The sequence below is a fragment of the Taeniopygia guttata genome, chromosome 17 (assembly GCF_048771995.1).
Source record: "Taeniopygia guttata chromosome 17, bTaeGut7.mat, whole genome shotgun sequence".
NCBI classification, from domain to species: domain Eukaryota; kingdom Metazoa; phylum Chordata; class Aves; order Passeriformes; family Estrildidae; genus Taeniopygia; species Taeniopygia guttata.
In genome coordinates this window covers 9,977,046-9,996,694 of record NC_133042.1, presented here as the reverse complement: position 1 = coordinate 9,996,694, position 19,649 = coordinate 9,977,046, and the positions used below count along the sequence as shown (strand labels likewise).

Sequence of the window (19,649 nt, the reverse complement as noted above, 5' to 3'; positions counted from 1 at the left end):
TCCATATTGATAGTTCTTGTGATTATCCTGAAGCACTAATGACTTTAGACCTTACCTGGCCTGCTCTGCTGCATTTCCTTCCACAGCTTCTGCCACATTATGCTAAAGAAGAAACAGCACATTCAACAGCTAAAACAGTAACGCAGGAGAAGTGAAGCCACAAAATCAAACCCCTTTTTAGTGCAGTGGAAATCAGATGCTATGTCACTTACACCAACCCTCGTTTGGGTTAAAAGCTTGGCTAAATTCCACTCTCCTGTACCAACAAGCCCAAACCTGTCAGTCCGGAGAGGTCACTTCTAGAATTCTTTCTTTCACCCCTCCTCACCCCAGCAAGTACCTCCTGATGCTCAGCCCCTGGCTCTCACAAGGTCAGCTCCCATGGCCCAGGCAGCTCAGGGAGTGGTGGAGCTGGAGCCGACAACAAGGAAATGTTCTCCTTCCACAAAGGTTAAACTGTAACTGGCACCTCAGGATCAGAAAGGCACTTCAACTATTTCTGTGGTTTGGTCTAATCTCAGAGAAAGCTCCAGCAGCCATGTCCAGCACAGCCCAGTGGGACTTACTGCCATGCCAGCTCTGGCCCAGCTGGAAGGACAGCAGCAGCTCTGGGAAGGATTTCCCAGCACTCACTCACCTGGCTTAGCCTTGCAGAGGAGCCACAGGTATGTGTCTTTTTGAGAAAACCTGATTATTCACATTATTTCTGAAATTCCCCTTCGCTCGACCTGCCTCAGGGTGGTTTTTCTGCTGCCTGCAGGAGCAGGAGCCCAGCTGGCTCTGGTGTGACACAGCCCTGTCTTCTGTCTGGTTCCCTGTCCTGCTGTGCCACAGCCACTGCTCCCTCCCGGGCCCTCAGCAGTGGGGCTTTCGCAGCCAGAGCAGTTTGCTAGGAATGCTTCATGGGATGAGCTGCAGTATCAGCCTGCTGGGGCAGTGCCAGCGGGCAGTGCCAGTGGCGTGCAGAGCTGTCCCCCCTGCCCACGGCCCCAGGCAGCGCCTGCAACAGCTCCGTGCATGCGTGACCCCGGCTCAGATCAGCCGCTCGGTCGGGGGCATCTTGATCACGTTCCACATTTCCACTCGGGCCCCGTCCTTCTCCTGCCGGCTCGGGCTGTAGGTTCCCTGAGTCGCTCTCCTCCTCTTCATGGCAATGGCCGTGGCTATAACCAGTGCGAGGAGCAGGGCAGCGCCCGCAGCCCCGACTGCTCCCACCACGGAGGAGTGGCTGAGGTGCGCCCACACTCGCTGCTGTGGTAGAACAGGGAGTTACTCAGAGCTTCCACCGAGACGCTGCTGCATTTCACACCCCTCAGCCCCCAGTGCCTCCCTCAGCTGCGCTGTGCTGGCAGCGGTGCAGGACAGGAGCTCCCTCTTCCCTTGTCTCACGCAGGGAATGCACAGGAGGCTGGTGACCCCTTTCCTGCTCCCCTCTCCCCTCCATGCACACCCAAAGTCCAGCATCTGTGTCCCAAAACCCCGGAATCCTGCCTGTCCCTTCCCTGCATGGTACCCATGGGAATGTCTAACAGTGCCATGGCATTCAACACTGATTAATACAAGGATTTTGATCATTCCTGACAATTCCCTGTAACACAGGGCTGTCACAGGGAGGTCACAGCTGCTGTTGCTGTTGAAGACTCTGAAAACCTCACACACCTGAGCTGAGAGTTTGAATGTTTTTCAGCTGTTGACAAAACCAGAGCAGAATACACAAACCAGCCACGACCTTCCCAGCCCTGAGTGGGACTCCGGGAGCTGAACCTGCACAGGTGCCTCAGGTCACCCTGCCTTGGAAAGCAGATTTAATGTGCCTCTCCTGCCCGGGAGGGGACAGGAGCCAGAGGCACTTCAGCTCCTGAGATGAGCCATAGGCAGCCTGGCAGGGCAGGAGGGAGGGCAGAGGCTCCCTTGGAGCCACGGGTGTGCAGCAGTGCCGGCTGGGGCCGCGCCCTGGCCCCACGTGTAACATCCGCTCTTCGCCAGCAGCCTTAGGGGAACGGGGTGGGCTGGGTCTGTGCTGGGTCTGTGCTGGGGCTGTGCTGGGTCTGGGCTGGGTCTGTGCTGGAAGAGCTCCAGGTCCGGGCAGACCTTGCAGGTGCACGTCCTGGCACAGCAGGGCCTAGATTAGGCGCTCTTCGGGTGGCACCTTTAGGACACTGTCCATCTCCAGCCGAGCTCCTGCCACCTCCTGCTGGCTCGGGCTGTAGGTCCCCTCGGACTGGCGCCTCTTCCTTGCCGTGAGAACCATGAATATGAGACCAATACTGAGGAGCAGCACAGAGCCACAGGCTACAGGGACAGCTACTTCAATTAGTGGGGAGGGGAAGAGAGCACCTGGAGTCCCTTTCTGTAAAAGAAATTAATGGAAAAACAATGAAACCCCAGTGGTTACAATAACTGCAATAACTGACCAAAATGGTCAGATTAGAGGGAAAAAGGTTTTAAGAAAAGCAAAAAAAAAGCACTTTTTTCACAGCAAGACAGCCCCTTAAGATGTAAATGCCAGTTTACTCAGCATCTACAGTGGGAGCCTTTAAAGGTGACTTCTTATCAATATCAGACTAAAATACACAGGTGGCACTGGCAAAGTTGTGACCAGTGTTGCAAAAAAACAAACAAAACCCACAAAATCAACAAAAAAAACCCAAAAACCACCCACAAAAAAACTTCAATGATGCCTGTAATGGCAAAGCAGCTGTTAAACTGAAACAGAAATGCAGAACTTGCAGCAGGAAGGGGAAGATGTTGAAGAGGTCAGGACATGGATGGGAGATGGAGATGATATAAAGCCCAAGTACTGAGGAGAGAAATGAGAATTCCCTAGATTCTGGTGGAATGGAAGACAACAACATAACTAAAACAATTGTGGAATTTTTGTCATGAAACAAAGTTTTAAATTACAACAAGCTTAAAAAGTAGATATTTCTTATTGCTAACCATGGCATCGGCCAATTTACAGCTAAAACGAAAATAATTCAAGCTGCATTATTTACAGTTTTTAGATGCCATTCAGTCTGTGCTCATGTCACAGAGGAAAGAAGGAACATTCCCAGGGGTTCTGGAAGCCCTTTGCCCTTTCAAATGCCTGAAGTCCAGGTGGATTCCCTGAGCCTGTCCAAACCTGAGCACTGTGCGGGGTTAGTTCGGACCATGCGGGTCAGTCCTGCACCACGAGGGCCCAGCAGGGCAGCCCTGGAGCTGCTGCTGTGGGAGGGGAGCAAAGGGAGCCCAGCTGAGCTCCAGCTGTCCCTGGTGGTGCTGAGCACCATCCCCAGCCCTCCCTGCCCCACCAGGGGCCTGGCTGTGCAGGAGGGAAAGGAAAGAGTGAAGAAAAGCAAGGGGAGGGTGATGAAAATTAATACAAGGAATCCACAGAAGTGTCCTGGGACAGAGGAGATAGAGATGCCTGAAGGAGTCTGTGCATGCAAGCTGGAAATGTCAGGGTGACCTTGGCACGTGCATTAGAGCCCTGGGTAACAGCAACAGCAGCAAACCCCGCCTGGCACAGAGCCCTTTCCATGCAGGATGGGTTAGTACATTCCCAGGTTACCCAAAAGGCTGCCTGTCCATGCAACAGCTTCCCAGAGAAAGCAGAGGTATGGATCCCATCTCCCCCCAGGAAGGATCCCAGCCCCACCCCAAACACTTGGATTGCGTACAAGGGGACGGCCCAGCTGGGCTGGGGCAGCAGCAGCTCAGGGACAGGACTCAGCTGTTTCACACAGACCTGAACCACTCCTGGCCTGACTTAATCCAACTTCCCTCTCCAAATATCCATTTCTACTGAGATGATCTTTGGAGAGGGAAAGTGTTTAGTAACTCTTATCAAAGATAAAACACCAAATGAAATTCCTCTCTCCAGGAACTTGGGTCAACTGCAGGAGTTGGATTTCTGTCCAAAGAGTTGTGAAATCTATGGAGATGTGCAGAGACAGCCCCAAAAGCCATATGGCAGCACATGCAGATACTGAGGAGCATTTACTGCAGTTCTTTATATGCTGGAGCCCAATAAGCAGCAGCACTGCAGAGGAAAAAAACCATTCAGGATTCCCCAGCTGTGCTTTAGGCAGGACAGGAGCAGGAAGAGCCCCAGCCCAGCCCCAGCCCCGCTCCGTGCGGGGCCAGGCAGAGCCGTGGCGGGCGGTGCTTACGTTGATGTCGCAGCGCTCGCCGGTGTAGCTGGCGCTGCACACGCACTCGTATCTGTTCTCGGAGTCCTGGCACGTGCCCCCGTTCTGGCACGGGTTCGGGTCACACTCGTTTATGTTGATTTGACAGCTGGAAAGGAAGAGTATATTAGAATTGTCATATATATTCTTGTGCCACAGAACACGAGATCATCCAGTCTAAAAAAGCCTCTTTTGTTTGGAAAGGGCCCATTGCAGCTTCTCCAGGTGCTTTCTCTGGAGTCAACGTGAAATTCTCCCCTGTTCACACCAACCCTCCTGTTGTGGGTTCTTTGGGATTGAGGCAGCACAGGTCTCCAGCACAGGTAGTGTGCTTGAAAAAACCTTGGAAGCTGTTCACTGCAAAAACTGGTTAGCAGCTGGATGATCTGAAGCCTCTCTCTGCTCCAAGCAACAGCTCGTGTTCCCATTAGGAGCAGCTGTTTGACTGGCACGAGGACATGGAGGAGGGTGAAGCAGTGGCCCTGCTCTGGCACCCACTTAGATCAGGACTGCAGCATTGGATCCCAAAACAGCACTTACTTCCTTCCAGTGAAGCCTGGCCTGCAGGAGCAGTTGGCTCCCCAGCTCTCGGTGACGCACCTGCCACCGTTCAAGCAGGTGAAGTTCTTGCCACACTGCTGAGGGGGAAATGGCCACCTGGGGAGAGCAAGGGACAGCCTTTAGAGCACTCAGGTTTTGGGGAAGGACAGAGTGTTCTGGGGCTCAGGGGGAATGGGGCTGGCAAGGGTCATAAACACAGTCCTTGGTACTTCTAGGAAGGAGTTTGACATAAGAGAGAAAGGGAATAGTCTCAGAAATAATCCACAACATCAGAGTATTCCTTGGATCATGCCCTGAGAATAGACAGGAGCTCTATCAGTACTCAGACAGGCCTGTTCTTGCTAATGAAAATATAGGCAGGGACAGGACACTGCTAGAACAGTACAGCTGGGCCCCAGGAAGGATAATGCCAGTACCAGGTAACTGTCTGTCCCAGCATGCAGCAGGAACAACAGGAAAATCATCCTGGATAGATCAGATAACTGAAATGCAGCCATGCCAGTATTTAACTCCATGTTCCATTTGAACTGGCACAAGATGTTTTGTTTTAAATCAGCACAGGAATATGGCAGAGGGGAATCAAGTCACAGAGAAGATGGACATCTTGGGGAGTGCTAGAGGAAAATGACAACAGGCCAGAGTATGTGCCCTTCAAACAGCTCTGAAAGGTAGAACGGGGATACCCACATCAAAAGGAACGGTACAAGGCTGAGCCTCTGTCAGTGAGGGTTTGGACCTGGACAGCACCTTCCAAGTCACAGCAGTTCTTTACCTACGAGATGCTTGCAATGAAAAATTTTCCCAAAGTGTCCCAAAGTAAAAGTCCAGTTTATCTGGAGGCTCCTCTTCCCCCTGTATCAGCACAGCCCCAGCACTTACTCGCAGCGAGGTCCGGAGTACTGCGGGGGGCACTTGCAGGAGTATCCGTAAACGCCATCGATGCAGGTGGCGCCGTTCAGGCACTGGTGCCGCACGCAGTCATCCACGTTGATGTCGCACCTCTTGCCGATGAAGCCCCGGAAGCACTCGCACTGGAAGTCTGCCACGGCATCCACGCAGGCCCCGTGGACACAGGGGCTGGGCTGGCAGTCATCGATGTTGGCCTCGCAGCGCTGCCCCGCCCAGCCCGCGCTGCAGCCGCAGCGGAAGGCGTTGAACAGGTCCTCGCAGGTGGCAGCGTTGAGGCAGGGGCTGGAGGCGCACACGTCAGCCCCAGAGCAGCCCAGCTGGACCCTGCCCGGGCTGGCCCGCTGGAACTGCTCGGCCTGCGGGTACGGCTGGTGGGGCGGGAAAGGCAGGAAGATCTCCCCGATCTGCACCCGGCCCAGGCAGCCGGTGAAATTTTCAGCCAAAACGACCGACACATTGTTCTTGAGGAAGTCCAAGCTGCCGGCGCTTCCCTGCAGAGTCACATTCACTGCCCCATCCAAGCGGAGCAGCCACCGGGAAGAGAGCGCGGTCGGCTCCTCCATGGACACGGAGACGCTGTGCCAGGCCCCGTCCGTGACGGGCTGCGGGCTCAGGAAGCTGACACCCTCAATGCTGTTCCCAGTCCTGATGTCAACAAGCAGGGAGGAATTCTTAATGGCTACCTGGAGGGAATCCACCTCTTCCACAGCCTGAAGCAAAATAGCATCTTCATCTCTGGTTCTGAAGTCCATGTGCAGGCTGCTCAGAGTTCTGGTCACTGATGTGCTGGTGGTAAATTCTACGGCAGCATAACTATTAAATGTTGCATTAGCCAGACCTATAAATAAAGGGGGAGAGCACGAGGGATTTCAAAGACAGTTGGTGTCCTGTTTGAGCCAGACCAGCAGCACACCCCTGGCAGGTTCTCTCCCTAAGAATCCCTAAGCTTAGTGTGAGCAGGATTACAGTTGAGCTGCTGGCAGCCTTAAAGCTCTTCCTGTTTACAACTGCACCTCCTGTAATAATATCCAGCTCTCAGGCAGCAATTTTCACTCCTCAGCCGTGCTCTGTCACACCCAGGGCGAGCCCATGCTGCCTGCAGCAGGAGGTGCCTGGGCACCACTCCGTGCCCTCCTTGCAGGATGTGTTTGTATTGTTTTCAACAGCACAAACTGGGAACGTTGATTATAGACAGGGAATGGGGGGGATTTTACCAACACACAAGGAGGAGAACAGAACTTACACACATATCCTGCCACAACGTCTATGCAGGTGGTGGCTTCAGGACATGGGTCACTTTCACACCAGACTTTCTCTTCACAAAATTTCCCAGTGAAATTTGCTGGACAGCTGCAATGGAAATCATTCCAAGTGACAATGCATCTGCCACCATTCTGACATGGCTCAGACTGAAAAACAAAACAGGGGAATTTAGAGGCAGAGCAATTCATCTTGAGGTCTAAGAAAGTTTGGTAGAATTGTGATGATGAAGATGAGCACAAGCAGCATTTTAATCAAGAGAGGAGGGAAACTGAACAATGTCTCAAGAGCAGTAAGGGAAGCACAAGGGTCTCTGTACAAGAAATTCCTGAGCCCTGCTCCCCCCTGTGCACAGCACTGACCAGCAGCAATTTGGCAAAGAACAAGGCACAAAAGCACAGGTGAGGAATGGATGAAACAAATTGTGGTGCTCCCAAGAAGCTCACAAAGTTCTGTCACCAATAGGACACCCCTAACACCACAGGTGTGACAACACTTCAGAGCACCATAAGCAAGAAGGGCAAGATTAGGGGTGTAGCCTCCCCATCACCAGGTGTGGCACAGAGGAGAGCCAGGCTCTCATCCAAGGGCACGTTGTTGAAATGGCAGATTCTTGGGGAAGAGGTTGTTTTGCAAGTGGAACAGGATGAAGGGAGGGGCTGGCAAGATTACAGCTTAGGGAGGGGAGTCTGGAACCTATGTGGGCTCAGCAAAGTGGAGATGGGCAGCACAAAAGCCACCGCTCAAGTTCTAAAACCACAAAAACTACAGGGTAGCTTGAGAAAACTCAGTGTTTAAATCATATGTAGTATATTGAGTGAGGTGAGAGCACAGAGAACCATGTCAGTACATCAATACATCAAAAACCTCCTCTTTCTGGTATCAGCAACAGTCAGACTTTTGTATAATAACCCCTGCACACACAGAGACAAACACAACACAGCACAAACCTTGCAGGTGTCATCAGAGATGCAGCCATTCACAAGATTTCCAGTTTGAGTCCTATTGAGTTCCTCTGGCAAACTGTCATTCTCCACCTGGAAAAACTGTATCTGGTGGTTGTTGAGTTGGATGTCCTGCAAACAGCCCTTGAAATAGCCCCCCCAGAGCTCAGCACTGCCGGGGTTCGGGTGCCCCCCAATGAACACTTCAGAGCCAGCTCCCAGGGCTTGTGCTGGCAGCTGGCCCAGCTCCACAAACGAGTCTGACTGCACAGCACCAACAGAGCCTCCCTGGAAAGACAGGGCTATCAAATGTCTTCTCCCATCAACCACATTCCCTGGAAAGGTCACGGTGTCCGTAGGTGACATCTCTATGCTCAGCTGGCCATCCCTGAGGTACAGGGTGAGGCAGGGGCCTGTCCCATTGCACACCTGCAGTAACAAACCATCGGGCTTCCGGCTCCGCAGGAAAAAGGAGAGATTGAAGTCTGCACCAAAGCTGTCAGAAAGGCTGAAAGAGGCAAAGCTGGTGGAATTCTCTAGGCCAAATGTTGCTGCTGGGCGCTCTGGAAGAGAAAAGAAACAAACCTCAGCTCAGAGATAAAGGGAATGGAGCTGGCACAGGAATGGGGCAAAGGTCTCTTCTCAACGTTTTTCATGTGTGCCAGGGTAATGATGCTCCTCCCCACAGGTCTGTGGCACTAAGAAGTAGGTGAATGTGTCCTTGCTTCCTCTGGAGCGCACAAATTCAAGTATCTAAGTAGCATGAGAGTGAAATACAGCTCTAAGCGCCCTTGCCAATCCAGCAGATTTACTCAAGGTCTTTTGAGATACAGAGTTGCTTTTAAAATTTGTAAATTTGGTAACAGCAGTACATGTCATATTTAGGGCTCAGAAGAGTTGAAAAAAAAACCCAGTACTAATACAAGCCTTACAGGAGCAAAGAATGCAAATAGATACGATTTTAACTCAAAATTGTCCAATAGCTTCCTTCAACAAAGCAATACATTCCTATCATCTTCAATTCAGAAGCTCAAGATGAACTTTTCACAGTAAAACAATTTCCCTGCTCCCCTGCATTCATAAAGATCCGTTAAAAGGTGAAGTCAGAGCCTCTGGCTCTACCAGGAAAAACCTGCATCACAAAACTGACAGTCATTCCTGCAGGAGCAAACAACAGGAAAGGGATCAATGAGAATTTTATTCACAGAGGTTTTTGCTTTATTTTTCCCCCATGTCAAATAGAAAGTCCTGTTTCCAGGACTAACATCCAAGCTTCTCCAGTACCTGTGGAGCTGGCAGGTGTCAATCCCATGGCACTTACCATATGAGCAAGCTGGGCCTCCATAGGGCCTGGCACAGTCACACCTGAAGGTGGCCCAGAGGTCCACACAGAGCCCTCCGTGGAAGCAGGGCCGGGAGAGGCACCACTCGGTGCGGTCACAGCCCGGCCTCGCCGGGGAGGACTCCCCCAGCGGCAGATCTGCCGGCAGAACGGCCTCAGCATCCACCTGCAAGTCTTCCAGGCAGCCCACAAAGCCTTGCTGGCTCCGAGTGTTGTTGGCCATTGGATGCTCAGCACCTCCAATATACAGATTCAGGAAGGCTTGTGGGATCACAGCAGTGCCTGGTGGGACAGGAGAGCTCTGCAGGCAGACCCCGGCCTCACAAGAGCCATGCCAGAGCTTCAGCTGCACCGTGCTGTGCACAACAACTTCCACTTTATGCCACTGGCCATCGTCCACTCTCAGCCCCTTCAGGAGCAGCGGGTACCCAACATCCTCCCTCTTCAGCTCTGCATGCAGGATGCCATCCAAGAGCTCCAGAAACAAGTACTCAGCTTCACGGCCTCGGTAAAAAAGGACAGCGCTGGGCAGAGTGGTTCGGAAGCGGAGGGACACGCTGGCTCCTCCTGCGCCCCTCCCGCTCGCACTGTTCTCGGGCAGCTCAATGAGGAGATACCCTCTGGAAGCAAAGGAAAACGTTGTTGGCGTCGAGCACGTGGCATCAGAGAAACCAGGCTGGCACTGGCACAGGTGGCCGTGGCTCTCAGCTTGGTAGGTTGGGATGCACAAGGCCTCGTTCTGGCAGTTGTGCGTCTGGCACCCAGTGAGCTGGACAGAGCAGTTCTTCCCTCCCCACATAATGCCATCCTGAGCAGGGGCACAGTGGCAGGAATAGTCAGCAATGCCATCCTCACAGACAGCTCCATTCTTGCAGGGACCCTCCTCACACTCATTGATGTTAACAGCACATTCCACACCTGTGAAAGAGATTTGGAGATGGGATCTCACCGTGGGACTAGGACACCCTCCCAGAGCCTGCCGGGCACAGCCCTCCCCAGTTCTCTCCAGGGAGCAGCTGCCAGCAGGAGCCCCACACTCACTCAGAGGGTCCTGCAATGATGCAAGAGCAAGAAAACCAAACTTCTGTGTCCTCCCAGGTGCTATTTATCGAGCTTTGGGTTGTCAGCCCAAATCTCCCCACCAGCTGCTGTCCTGTCCCCCAAGCTCAAACCCCACAGGCAGTCAACGTGAAGAAGGTATGGAAGGACCAAAACAGCACAGACAAGGAATTCATGCTTTTTTCTTAGTAGATTTGGTATGTTGAAAGACCGGGTAGGTCTGTAGATCTGTCTGGAGCATGTTCCAGGCACCAGTGTTGCAGACAGCAGCAAAATGGGAAGTTACTGGAAAGTTAAAAAAATCCAATTCTAACACGACCCATCAGTTGTAAAACTCACAAAACCCAATTCATTACCAAACAACAAACACAACATGCTCCACAGGCACCGTGCCATGCTGGCACTAAGCTGATTTCAGTTCTGCCCAGTCCTGCAGAAATGAACTGGGTGAGGTCCTGCACTGCCGTTCTGTCTCCTGGCAGCACATGGATCCCAATGGGGCTCAAGTAAATTACCAGATCTGGCTAATGAAAATCTGCTGTCATTTTCCTGAGCATCCCAGACTGACAGAGGAGCCCTGAACCAGTTCACTTTATCTAGCCTATAACATCGGTTTTCACTAATCTTCAGAGACAGTCCCACAGATAAACCAAGCATGGATTATCCCAATCTAATAGCATTACGCCCGATCCAGCCAGCAAGCACAACGAGGGCAGCAGGAAGAAAAAGAAGGAATTCACACACAAAGGAGGGGAATCAAAACACAAAGGACATTTGTAAAGAAAAGCCACTAGACACAATGTGCATGTCAAAGAGATTAGAAAGCTGCCTGGAGCAGAGAGATGGGGCACTAGGAGCATTGGAGCTGGAATTGATGTGTGATTAAAAATAAAAACTTAGCAAAGGTACAGGTTCTTGAATATTTGAATTGATGGTTTGTCCCCTGAGCTCTGCAGAGAGATGAGCACCAGCTTCCAGCTCCAAATTGTCAGATTGTGCCAGTGTAGGGACAGAGCTCTGGGAAGCACTGAAGGACAAATGCAAGGCTCTAGTTCTGTACTTTCCAGATGTGCCAGAGCTGTTCTGTAAGCAAAGTGTCTTCAGCACAGCCCTCTTCCTCTTACTGTTGGGCTTGCTCAGCAAAGGAACAGCAGGGACAGAACTGAGATTGCAGCACAAAGCTATGAAGGAAATGTGTTGGAATAAATAGAGCATAAGGGACATCACTGGGCCTGGAGAGTCCCAGTTTGGGAGAAGACGGGGTGGGTTTTCTCGAAGAGCTCTCCAAGCTGCGGGAGGCAAGTCTGCAGTCAGACTGAAGGGGAGAGGCTGAATAAGGAAAGACAGGTTTGGTTCAGTCCCAAATCCTGAGATGCTGCTGTTTCAGAGCAGAGTTGCTGATATTTACCAAGACAAGGAGGGGAAGATAACATTGGTTTGGATAACAAAAGGAGAGATGCCTTGAATTTTTGCATTTCTGAGAAGGCTGGGAGGCAGGAGAGGCCCATTCCACATTCCCAGCCTGAGCAGGTCAGGAGCACCTGCCCGGGCTGTTCCTGCCCCGCAGCCCCCAGAGCCTCACACCCGAGTCCCAGGGTGGGTGCACAGCCCCTGGTTGGCGGCTGAATAAACACCAGGCTTTCCCGAGGGATGCAGCTGGTTTGAAAACAAGTAACAAAACCAAGTTATTCTCCTTGTAAACAACTAGTACTCTCCTCTGTTCACTCTAAATTTCATAGCTGAAATGTTTCCTTTTATTTGAGCCATCAATAGTAAAAGCAACCAATCTGATTCATTACACCATTAGGAGACTTTCAAACGTTTAATGAGTTCCTTATCTAGTTAAAGACTAACAATAGCAAAGCAGTGGAACTTGTTATCTGAAAATCAGACAAGTGGTATCTAAAAGGCTGCTATCTGGAGTCAAGGATTTCAAACATTCTATTAATTCAGCAGCGTCTGAGGTAACAGTCCCAAGCCACCAACCCACAGGGACTGGGTCAGAAACATTCAGAAGTGGCTGAGTTTTCACAGCCTTCAGTATATTCAACTATTCAAATACAAATCCTCCACCACGTTCAGAGTGCTTACTGCTGTGGTGGGAACAGTCCTGTTTTGTAGATGCAAGTGTGATTAAATCCACACAGCTCACCACTGCCTGAATGGAGGGAATGATTTACTGGCTGCTATTAATAAGTAAAGATTCATTGTATATAGTGTAAGAATCATATACTTCAACAGATACATAAAATGTTAAAATAATAACCACAAATGAAGTGGAATATTCTAATTTAGCTGTCAGATATCAAAAAACCTTGAAGGACAAGGTCTATTCCTTGAAACACGGGAGTTCAGCAGGGCTGCCTGGCCAGCACCACCTTGCCCTCTCCTTAAGGCAGCTGAATTCCTAACGACCTTTCCCTGCTGCATCCTAATTAGGGATTGTATTATGATTATCAAAAGGAAAAAGGAGAGGAGGGAGACGGGGTAGGCAGAGAATTAGCTGCAACAAATGGACCCCGACACAATTATATTTGCACAATTACTGCCATTTCCATGGCAACCCCTGCTCTGCCGCTCTCCCACCTCGCTGCTGCTCGGGGGCGGGAGCAGGAGGAGCTGGGGAAGGCACTGACCACCAAAGGGTTTGTCCTGGGCTATAACCACAAAACCTACTTCTCAATAAGGCAGCTTTCAATCAATAAAGGAAAAATGACAACTGCAAAAACATCAGTAAAAAGCAAAACTAACGTTTCCCAGAAGTTAGTGCCTTCCCAGCCGGGAGGCACCTGCGTGTCTCAGAGCTCACCTGGGCACAGACCCGGTGCCTCGGAACAGCCGGCTCTGACACAAGGCAGAACTGCAGCACAGTGACTGTGCAGCTCTCAGCCAGACCCATGCAGCAAGGAAATTCCTCACCTTAAAGCTTCCAAAACAAAACTTTAGGTCTCTTCAAAATAAAAATCTTCTTTTCTAATCAATTCTGGGTCCTCCTCATGCCTCCAGGCACCACTCATCACACACCCAGCCCCCTGTGCTGGGCAGGCACGCTCGCTCGCAGGCAGGACACCGACACGCTGCACACATCTCATTACCTGCTAGCAGAAAAATTCCCTTCAGGATCACACCAATCAGCACAGATTTCATGGCCGACTCCTTGTGGACATTGGTAACAGTAAAGGGAAAAAAAAATGGGGGTGAAGTGGGGGAGGGATGACAAAAAAGGCTGGGCTGACAGGGCAGTGTGTGCAGGCGCTCGCCGGTGCCACGAGAAGGGATTGGAGCGGCAGAGCCGGGGGAGCAGAGCCCTGCCCTGCGCCAGGTCTAATCCAGCCCGGCTCTGACCCTCCCCGCTGGCCCCTGGCCCTGCTGACAGCAGGAATGTGTGCTCCCAGCATATTCCTGCTCCCTGCCTCCCGCAGGGCCCGCAGTGCCCACAGCCTCGGCTCAGCAGGGCAAAGCCAGGACACAGCTCCCGCCCCTGCTGCGCTCCAGGTGAATCTGCCAAATTCCGTGAATAACACCAAAATGTTCTTTTCATAGGCTAAGCCAAAAAGCTGCATTTCCACCACTGTGCAATATCTAAACCATAGGAACAAGGGGAGTTCCAAATGCAGAGTGAGCCTGGGCCCTGCTGCACATTCACTGCTCAGGGAATTGGGGTCCATCAGGCAGTTTTCCTTCTCCCTGTGACCTGTTCCAGTGATCTGTCAGCACAGACATTTCCACTCTGCTGTATTCACTAAGAAAAGTCTCAGGTTGTGATGACCACGATCTGTTTCCCTGAAGTCAAACTGGATGGAAAGAAATTCCCTGCATTATGCTGAATGTACAGGTTCAAACATGGCAGTGCACAATCAAAACTCTCTCTTTCCTCATTAGCCACCTTACTAAATTAGCTATTGCAGTCTCCTTTTTCCTCTATGGTTCTGGGGTTTGTTTTTACTTTGTTTTTTAATATAGTTACTTTCACATTACAAAATTTCTGGAGGCAGAGTTGTATTTTTGTGCTGTAAGGACCCAGAGAAGTTTCTTATCTCTATGAAGAAATGTTATCTGAGAGCTTTCCCCCAAACTTCGAGTCTCTGTATCAATGTCAGGTCCAAGCAAACAAAACCTCCCACATATCACTGTCTGGAATCTCAATTAACCGTAGCACTAAGATATTTTTAAAAAGTTCCAACAACTGCACTAGCTATTTCACTTTTGTAATTTTACTCAATCCAAACATGCCAGTCACTTTTACAGATACTTGAAGTGGGAGGGATATAGTGAGTGTTTGCTTGGAGTCAAAACTTCTCAGAAAGCCACAGACCTGTGCACACAGACCTATTCCAGCACAGATTTGGAACATTATCTCTGACCTTCTGTTATTGTTCAGGAGAAAACAAACAGGCAGTTGTGCACATTCAGCCACTACTGCAACAATGAAGTGTAACAACTGTGAAGACTGCAGAAGATTCATTGTCTTCAAAGAAATGTCTGTTTTGGTTTATGCACCCACACATTTATCCCCACATACACACACAGAGTCTACCTGGACACTACTGCCTGGAAATCCATCACACCCCAATGCACCCAGCACAGATTCTGCTCTCACCTGGCACCAGGCACAAGCAGGCTCTGGACTGCAGCACTCACAGCCTTCTGATCAGATGACAGGGAAGTCAAAAGGTCTGATTAACATGGAGCCGTGATTCAGCAGGGAGAATAAACGTGGAGTGGAAGGGAAGGGGGGGAGCCTCACCAAATGCTGCCTAGCTCCCTTCAGCTATATTTACCAGAAGGGATTTGGTTGAAGGTGGAACAGGCCTCTAATCTCTTTACTATCTTAACCTTTTAGCTGCCCTTGCTCTAGAGGCTCCATCTCTAAAACAAATCTGACTTAAGAAATAGCTGCACAAAAAAATTAAATCTATACAAAGGTGGTTAGAAGGAAGAAGCATCTCCCATTTATTTCCTGACCCATGACCCAGGAATTCAAGCCCATTTGATCTGGGCTGGCACCCTTACAGAGTCACCATTTATAGCTGCTGCGCAGAAGGTTTCTACTTTAAGGAGACAAAGACATTATGGCTGAACAAAGTGAGATGGTCAATAAGGCCTCCAATTATACTGGGACACATTCACACCACATCACCTTCTGATTTCTCATGAAAGTAGGAGTGTTCCTCAGCCATGTGCAGAGGAGCTCAGAACGTTCCCATGATCACAAGGTGCCAGTGCCTGGGGCTGGATGGCTGCGGTGGCAGTGCCCTGCTCGGCCCCCTCATCCTCACTGGAGCTGCCCAGTGCCACTGTGCCCGCGGCAGGACACGGCCTCTTCTGCAGAGTACAGCTCTAGCTCCACTGCGAGCACTCAGGCCATCCTAAAGTTTTTAAAGAATGAACAATCCAAACTTCAGTGACACATGTTTTCAGGTTAAAAATCAGTGTCCATGTCAAATGGAGGTACCTATGTTTTTCTCATCCTGGCCTAACCTACTGCCTAATAAATACCTGATGGATTGAAACCATTTCTGAAAGAACAAATTCAGAATTCATTTTGTTGGATTTCTTTTCCCCCTAAAAGACAGAACTTTCCTAATATGCTTTGGCTCTTGACCACAGTTGACATAATTTCCAAGAGCATGTAAGATTCCCTCTCCTTTGCACCTCATTTAGTACCCATGCAATCTTTTGATTTGTACTTCTTGTATCCTCTCAGGGTACCTATATCCTCTGCTAAAGCACAAACCATGTGCTGAACAGACTCTTCAGGACCTGTTATGTAGTTCTCTCAGGAATCAGGCACCACTTTATCAACAACTACATTTCAGAGAAGGTTCATCTGCCTGCACTACACTGAGACAGCACTGAAGCAGTTAATTTGCAAAGAAAGAATTTCTCCTGACTTGCACTGTTATCCCAACACTCCCCAAATTCCTGAGGCTGAAGAAGCAAACACACAGAAGGAACCCCTGCTGCCCCAAGAAAGCATTCTTCATCAGAGTAGCAAGTTCACTTTAATCAGTGGAGGCAGCTTAAACCCAAGTTCATGGCAGATCTAAGCTGCCACAAAAATGTGTTTTGAGGAGAAACATTATGGGAAGCTTCACAAAGTTGTCCTGTGATCCTAATATGAAGTAATAAGCTGTTTACCCAGCATGACTGTACTGGGATTAATTGACAAAGGAGGGGAGATTAATTGCTATTATTTCCCTGTCAGCTTCACTCCTCCACACGCACTCACTGATCTCACAGACTGCTCCCAGCCTTTCACTGTGTTGATGTGTCAGAACTACCTCAGCTGAGACAAAGTCCTTTACCAAAAGTAATATCCAGAAGAGCAACCTGCTTCTAATCCCCTTCAAGTACTAATGAACCCAAATTTGATACAACAGAATGAACTCTAGCACTCCTTTGCCCATCAGCCCATGTTTCTATCAGCTTTTCTGCCCATGAGCACACTAAGAATTGGAAAGGATTAAACAGATCTGCAGTTTGGCAAAGTACAATGAAATTCTGAGCTCTGTGTGGGTGCTGGGGCACTGCAAGAAGAAAAGAGAATAGGGCACAGATGTGAGTGGGAATTCTGACAAGAAGGATAAACTTTAAACCATCTCTTTGGACAAGATCTCAGTTCAGAGTACAGCATTGCAACTGCCCGAGAAAGCAGTGATAACGAGCTTAGATAAAAGCTGATTTTCAAAGGCCTCGTCTACAAATGCAATTTTTTCTTGATCTGGCCTAAATTAGCAAATGAGATAGGCCAGAAAACTCCACAAATAATTCAGCCCAGTTACAGAAGGTGATAACTAGAAGCTGGTTTTACATTCTGGGAATGAAAGTAATAGGTCTTCCCAGGAAAGAGCTGGGCAGAATTAAACCAACACAGCTCAACCACTGCAACCACAGAAGGAAAAAAGAAAACTTTTCCATACCATAAAGGCCTGAGAGAGTCTCAGGAATGTTGTTACCTGAACTTGCAACTAAAGGGACAGGGTTTTCTTCTGGCTTCAAGTGTTTCTTTTTCCCACGAGATGGCAGCCTGGTAACACTGTGGAGAAGTTACCCTCATCTCAAATCCAGAAATCCAGGATTGTGCTGGATCACCTTTCTTATAAACTACTCTGGTGTTAAATTGCCCAACACATGAGGAATTTAAAGATGAAGAAGACTGAGAATGAATATTTTAAAGAAAGATGAGGTTTAGTAGCAGTTAGCAGAGGACCTTCCCAACAGGGCTAACATTCACCATCTCCCAGCTTCTCAACCAGCAAACCGAACCCTTAGGGTCAGGCAGGGCATTTGGGGAAGAATCCAGACTCCTCATTCCCTTGTAAACAGAGAAGGCTTCCGTTGCTCAGATCACAAAGACCTTTTGACCTCCTAACATAGCAGATCACTGCTTTCAGCCAAAAATGGCTGGCTCTTATCATCCCAGGGTGCTGGTGAATGGAGATGTTTTACAGATGCCTGCCTATGTGCTGGTGAGCCAATCTGTTACAGGCAGTACAATCTGTGACACTTAAACATTAAACATCCCTTCTTTTATTTAAAGGCTGCTTTTCTATATATTTCCTGCATGTACAGAAACCCCCAGAGTTCTCCCAGGTAACTTTCACTCCAGGATACAGATGCCCTGGATACTCTGATCTTAGACTCTATGCAGTTGATTTTATGTCTCCAAATCTAGCTCATGGCCTAGCAACTTACTGCCCACACTCACACAGCTTTGAGCCCGAACTGCAGACATCCCGCTGCACATCCCAGCCCAGCACCCCGGAATCCTGCAGGCAGGCAGCAATGCAGCAGTCCAGCATTAGCCAGCCTGGAGGCTCTGATTCCAGCCAGCCCTTCCCCGGGGTACCTGAATAACCAGCTGGGCACTGACAGAGGAAGCCATTCACCAGGTCCTGGCAGAGCCCCCCGTTCTGGCAGGGCTGGGACTCGCACTCGTCGATGTTGGTAAAGCAGGTTTCCCCTGGAAAGTGAAAACACAAACACACCTTGTGTGCACTTGTGCAGCAATGAAACAAAAATGACAACTGCAGTCATAAGTTTTGCACTTCTTTTCTTTCACCTAAAAATGCAAAAGAATTCCTTGAAGTCTAGCATGTCTCTGCAGGCACACAAACACCAGCACAGAACAATGGGGGCAAATGAAGTATGAAATGATTTTGCAGTCTTGAGCACTGTGAAGATCAGAATTTCTGAACCATTCCCATCTGTGCAACAATGGGCCAAACACTCATATTTCTCTCATAAAATAATAAAGTATTATTGCTTATGCCTTCCCACTAGCTGTTAAATCCAGCATTTTACACATATCTCCAATCCATTTAAAGGGTGATATTTCAGTGGAACATCCACAGAGCTTTCAGCTCCAAGAGCTCAATACCAGGAAACTCCTCTTGTCCCACTTTGATTATACAGTTGCTGCCATGAGAGTAGTCTCACCAAGAAAACACCTCGAATCTGTGACTTCAGGGAATTTAGCTTCCTCTGATGAGGAATTTCAGAGATATCCCTTGGGAAATCCTGCCATATGCATGAGAGACTGACAAAGGGAAAACACCCTGGCACCTGCATAGCCAGAGGGCATTCATGGCAGCACAGGGGAATGCACAGGCTGTTGCCTCAGCTTGGGGACAGTCTTGGACAGGGAATGACATTCAGCTGTCTGTAATGGGAGCAGAAGCACATTCCTGATGCATCAGACTGCCAGCCCCTCTGAGTACCAGTCCTTAAGAGATTTCTGTTGCAAGAAAAACCATCTCCTCAAAGAGCAGTACCACCCAGTGCAGACAGGATGAACGTTGGCTGTGCAGCTCACCTGTAAAGCCTGGCTGGCACTGGCACAGGAAGCCAGCTGCTTGGCTGTAGCTGAAGTTGCTGGGGAAGTGAGGCTGTGTCCCGTAATGGGCTGGGTTGGAGCGCTCCAGGCACAGGCCACCGTTGTGACAGGGCTCTGTCACACACTCATCCATGTCCTCCTCACACTCCTGCCCAGTGTAACCTGCCACGAGACACTGCTGTCAGCACCATGCAAACTTCAGTGCAGCTCAGCTCCCAAATGCTGGGGCTGACTCAAAGGAGGGAATAAGACTCTCTAGCAGAGTCCCTGGGCCCTTTAATTTCTCCACTATGTCAAATCCAGGAACCAAAAGCATCAATTTACAAGAAATCATCACCTCATGATAGAGGAATTCATGATGGAAAATGTCAGAAAACAGAAAGAAAACTTTATGGTTGGGAATCAGGGTGATTTTTGCAGGTCAGCTGGATTTTGGGATGACCTGTAAAGAGCAGCAGTGTAGCCTCACTGTTCCAGACAATGAAAACTCACATGGGGCCATGCAGTATGATCATTAATTTTCTACTTCTCCAACACAGCAACCAAGCACGTGCTGTCCATGG

General features: G+C 49.7%; 1 protein-coding gene across 1 annotated transcript in view; it reads right to left on the bottom strand.

Annotated features, from left to right (window-relative positions):
• Positions 1-1,117: 1,117 nt before the first annotated feature.
• CRB2 (crumbs cell polarity complex component 2) overlaps positions 1,118-19,649 on the bottom strand; it is a 30,892-nt gene continuing 12,360 nt past the window's right edge. Inside the window, exons 5-13 of the mRNA XM_030286832.4 lie at positions 19,066-19,248; positions 18,100-18,213; positions 9,168-10,106; positions 7,853-8,409; positions 6,886-7,051; positions 5,613-6,480; positions 4,713-4,829; positions 4,155-4,281; positions 1,118-2,350 (exon numbers count right to left, since the gene is read on the bottom strand). Of these exons, the coding sequence (XP_030142692.4) occupies positions 2,123-2,350; positions 4,155-4,281; positions 4,713-4,829; positions 5,613-6,480; positions 6,886-7,051; positions 7,853-8,409; positions 9,168-10,106; positions 18,100-18,213; positions 19,066-19,248 (3,299 nt within the window). The 3' untranslated portion in view covers positions 1,118-2,122. The remainder of the gene's footprint in view (positions 2,351-4,154; positions 4,282-4,712; positions 4,830-5,612; positions 6,481-6,885; positions 7,052-7,852; positions 8,410-9,167; positions 10,107-18,099; positions 18,214-19,065; positions 19,249-19,649) is intronic.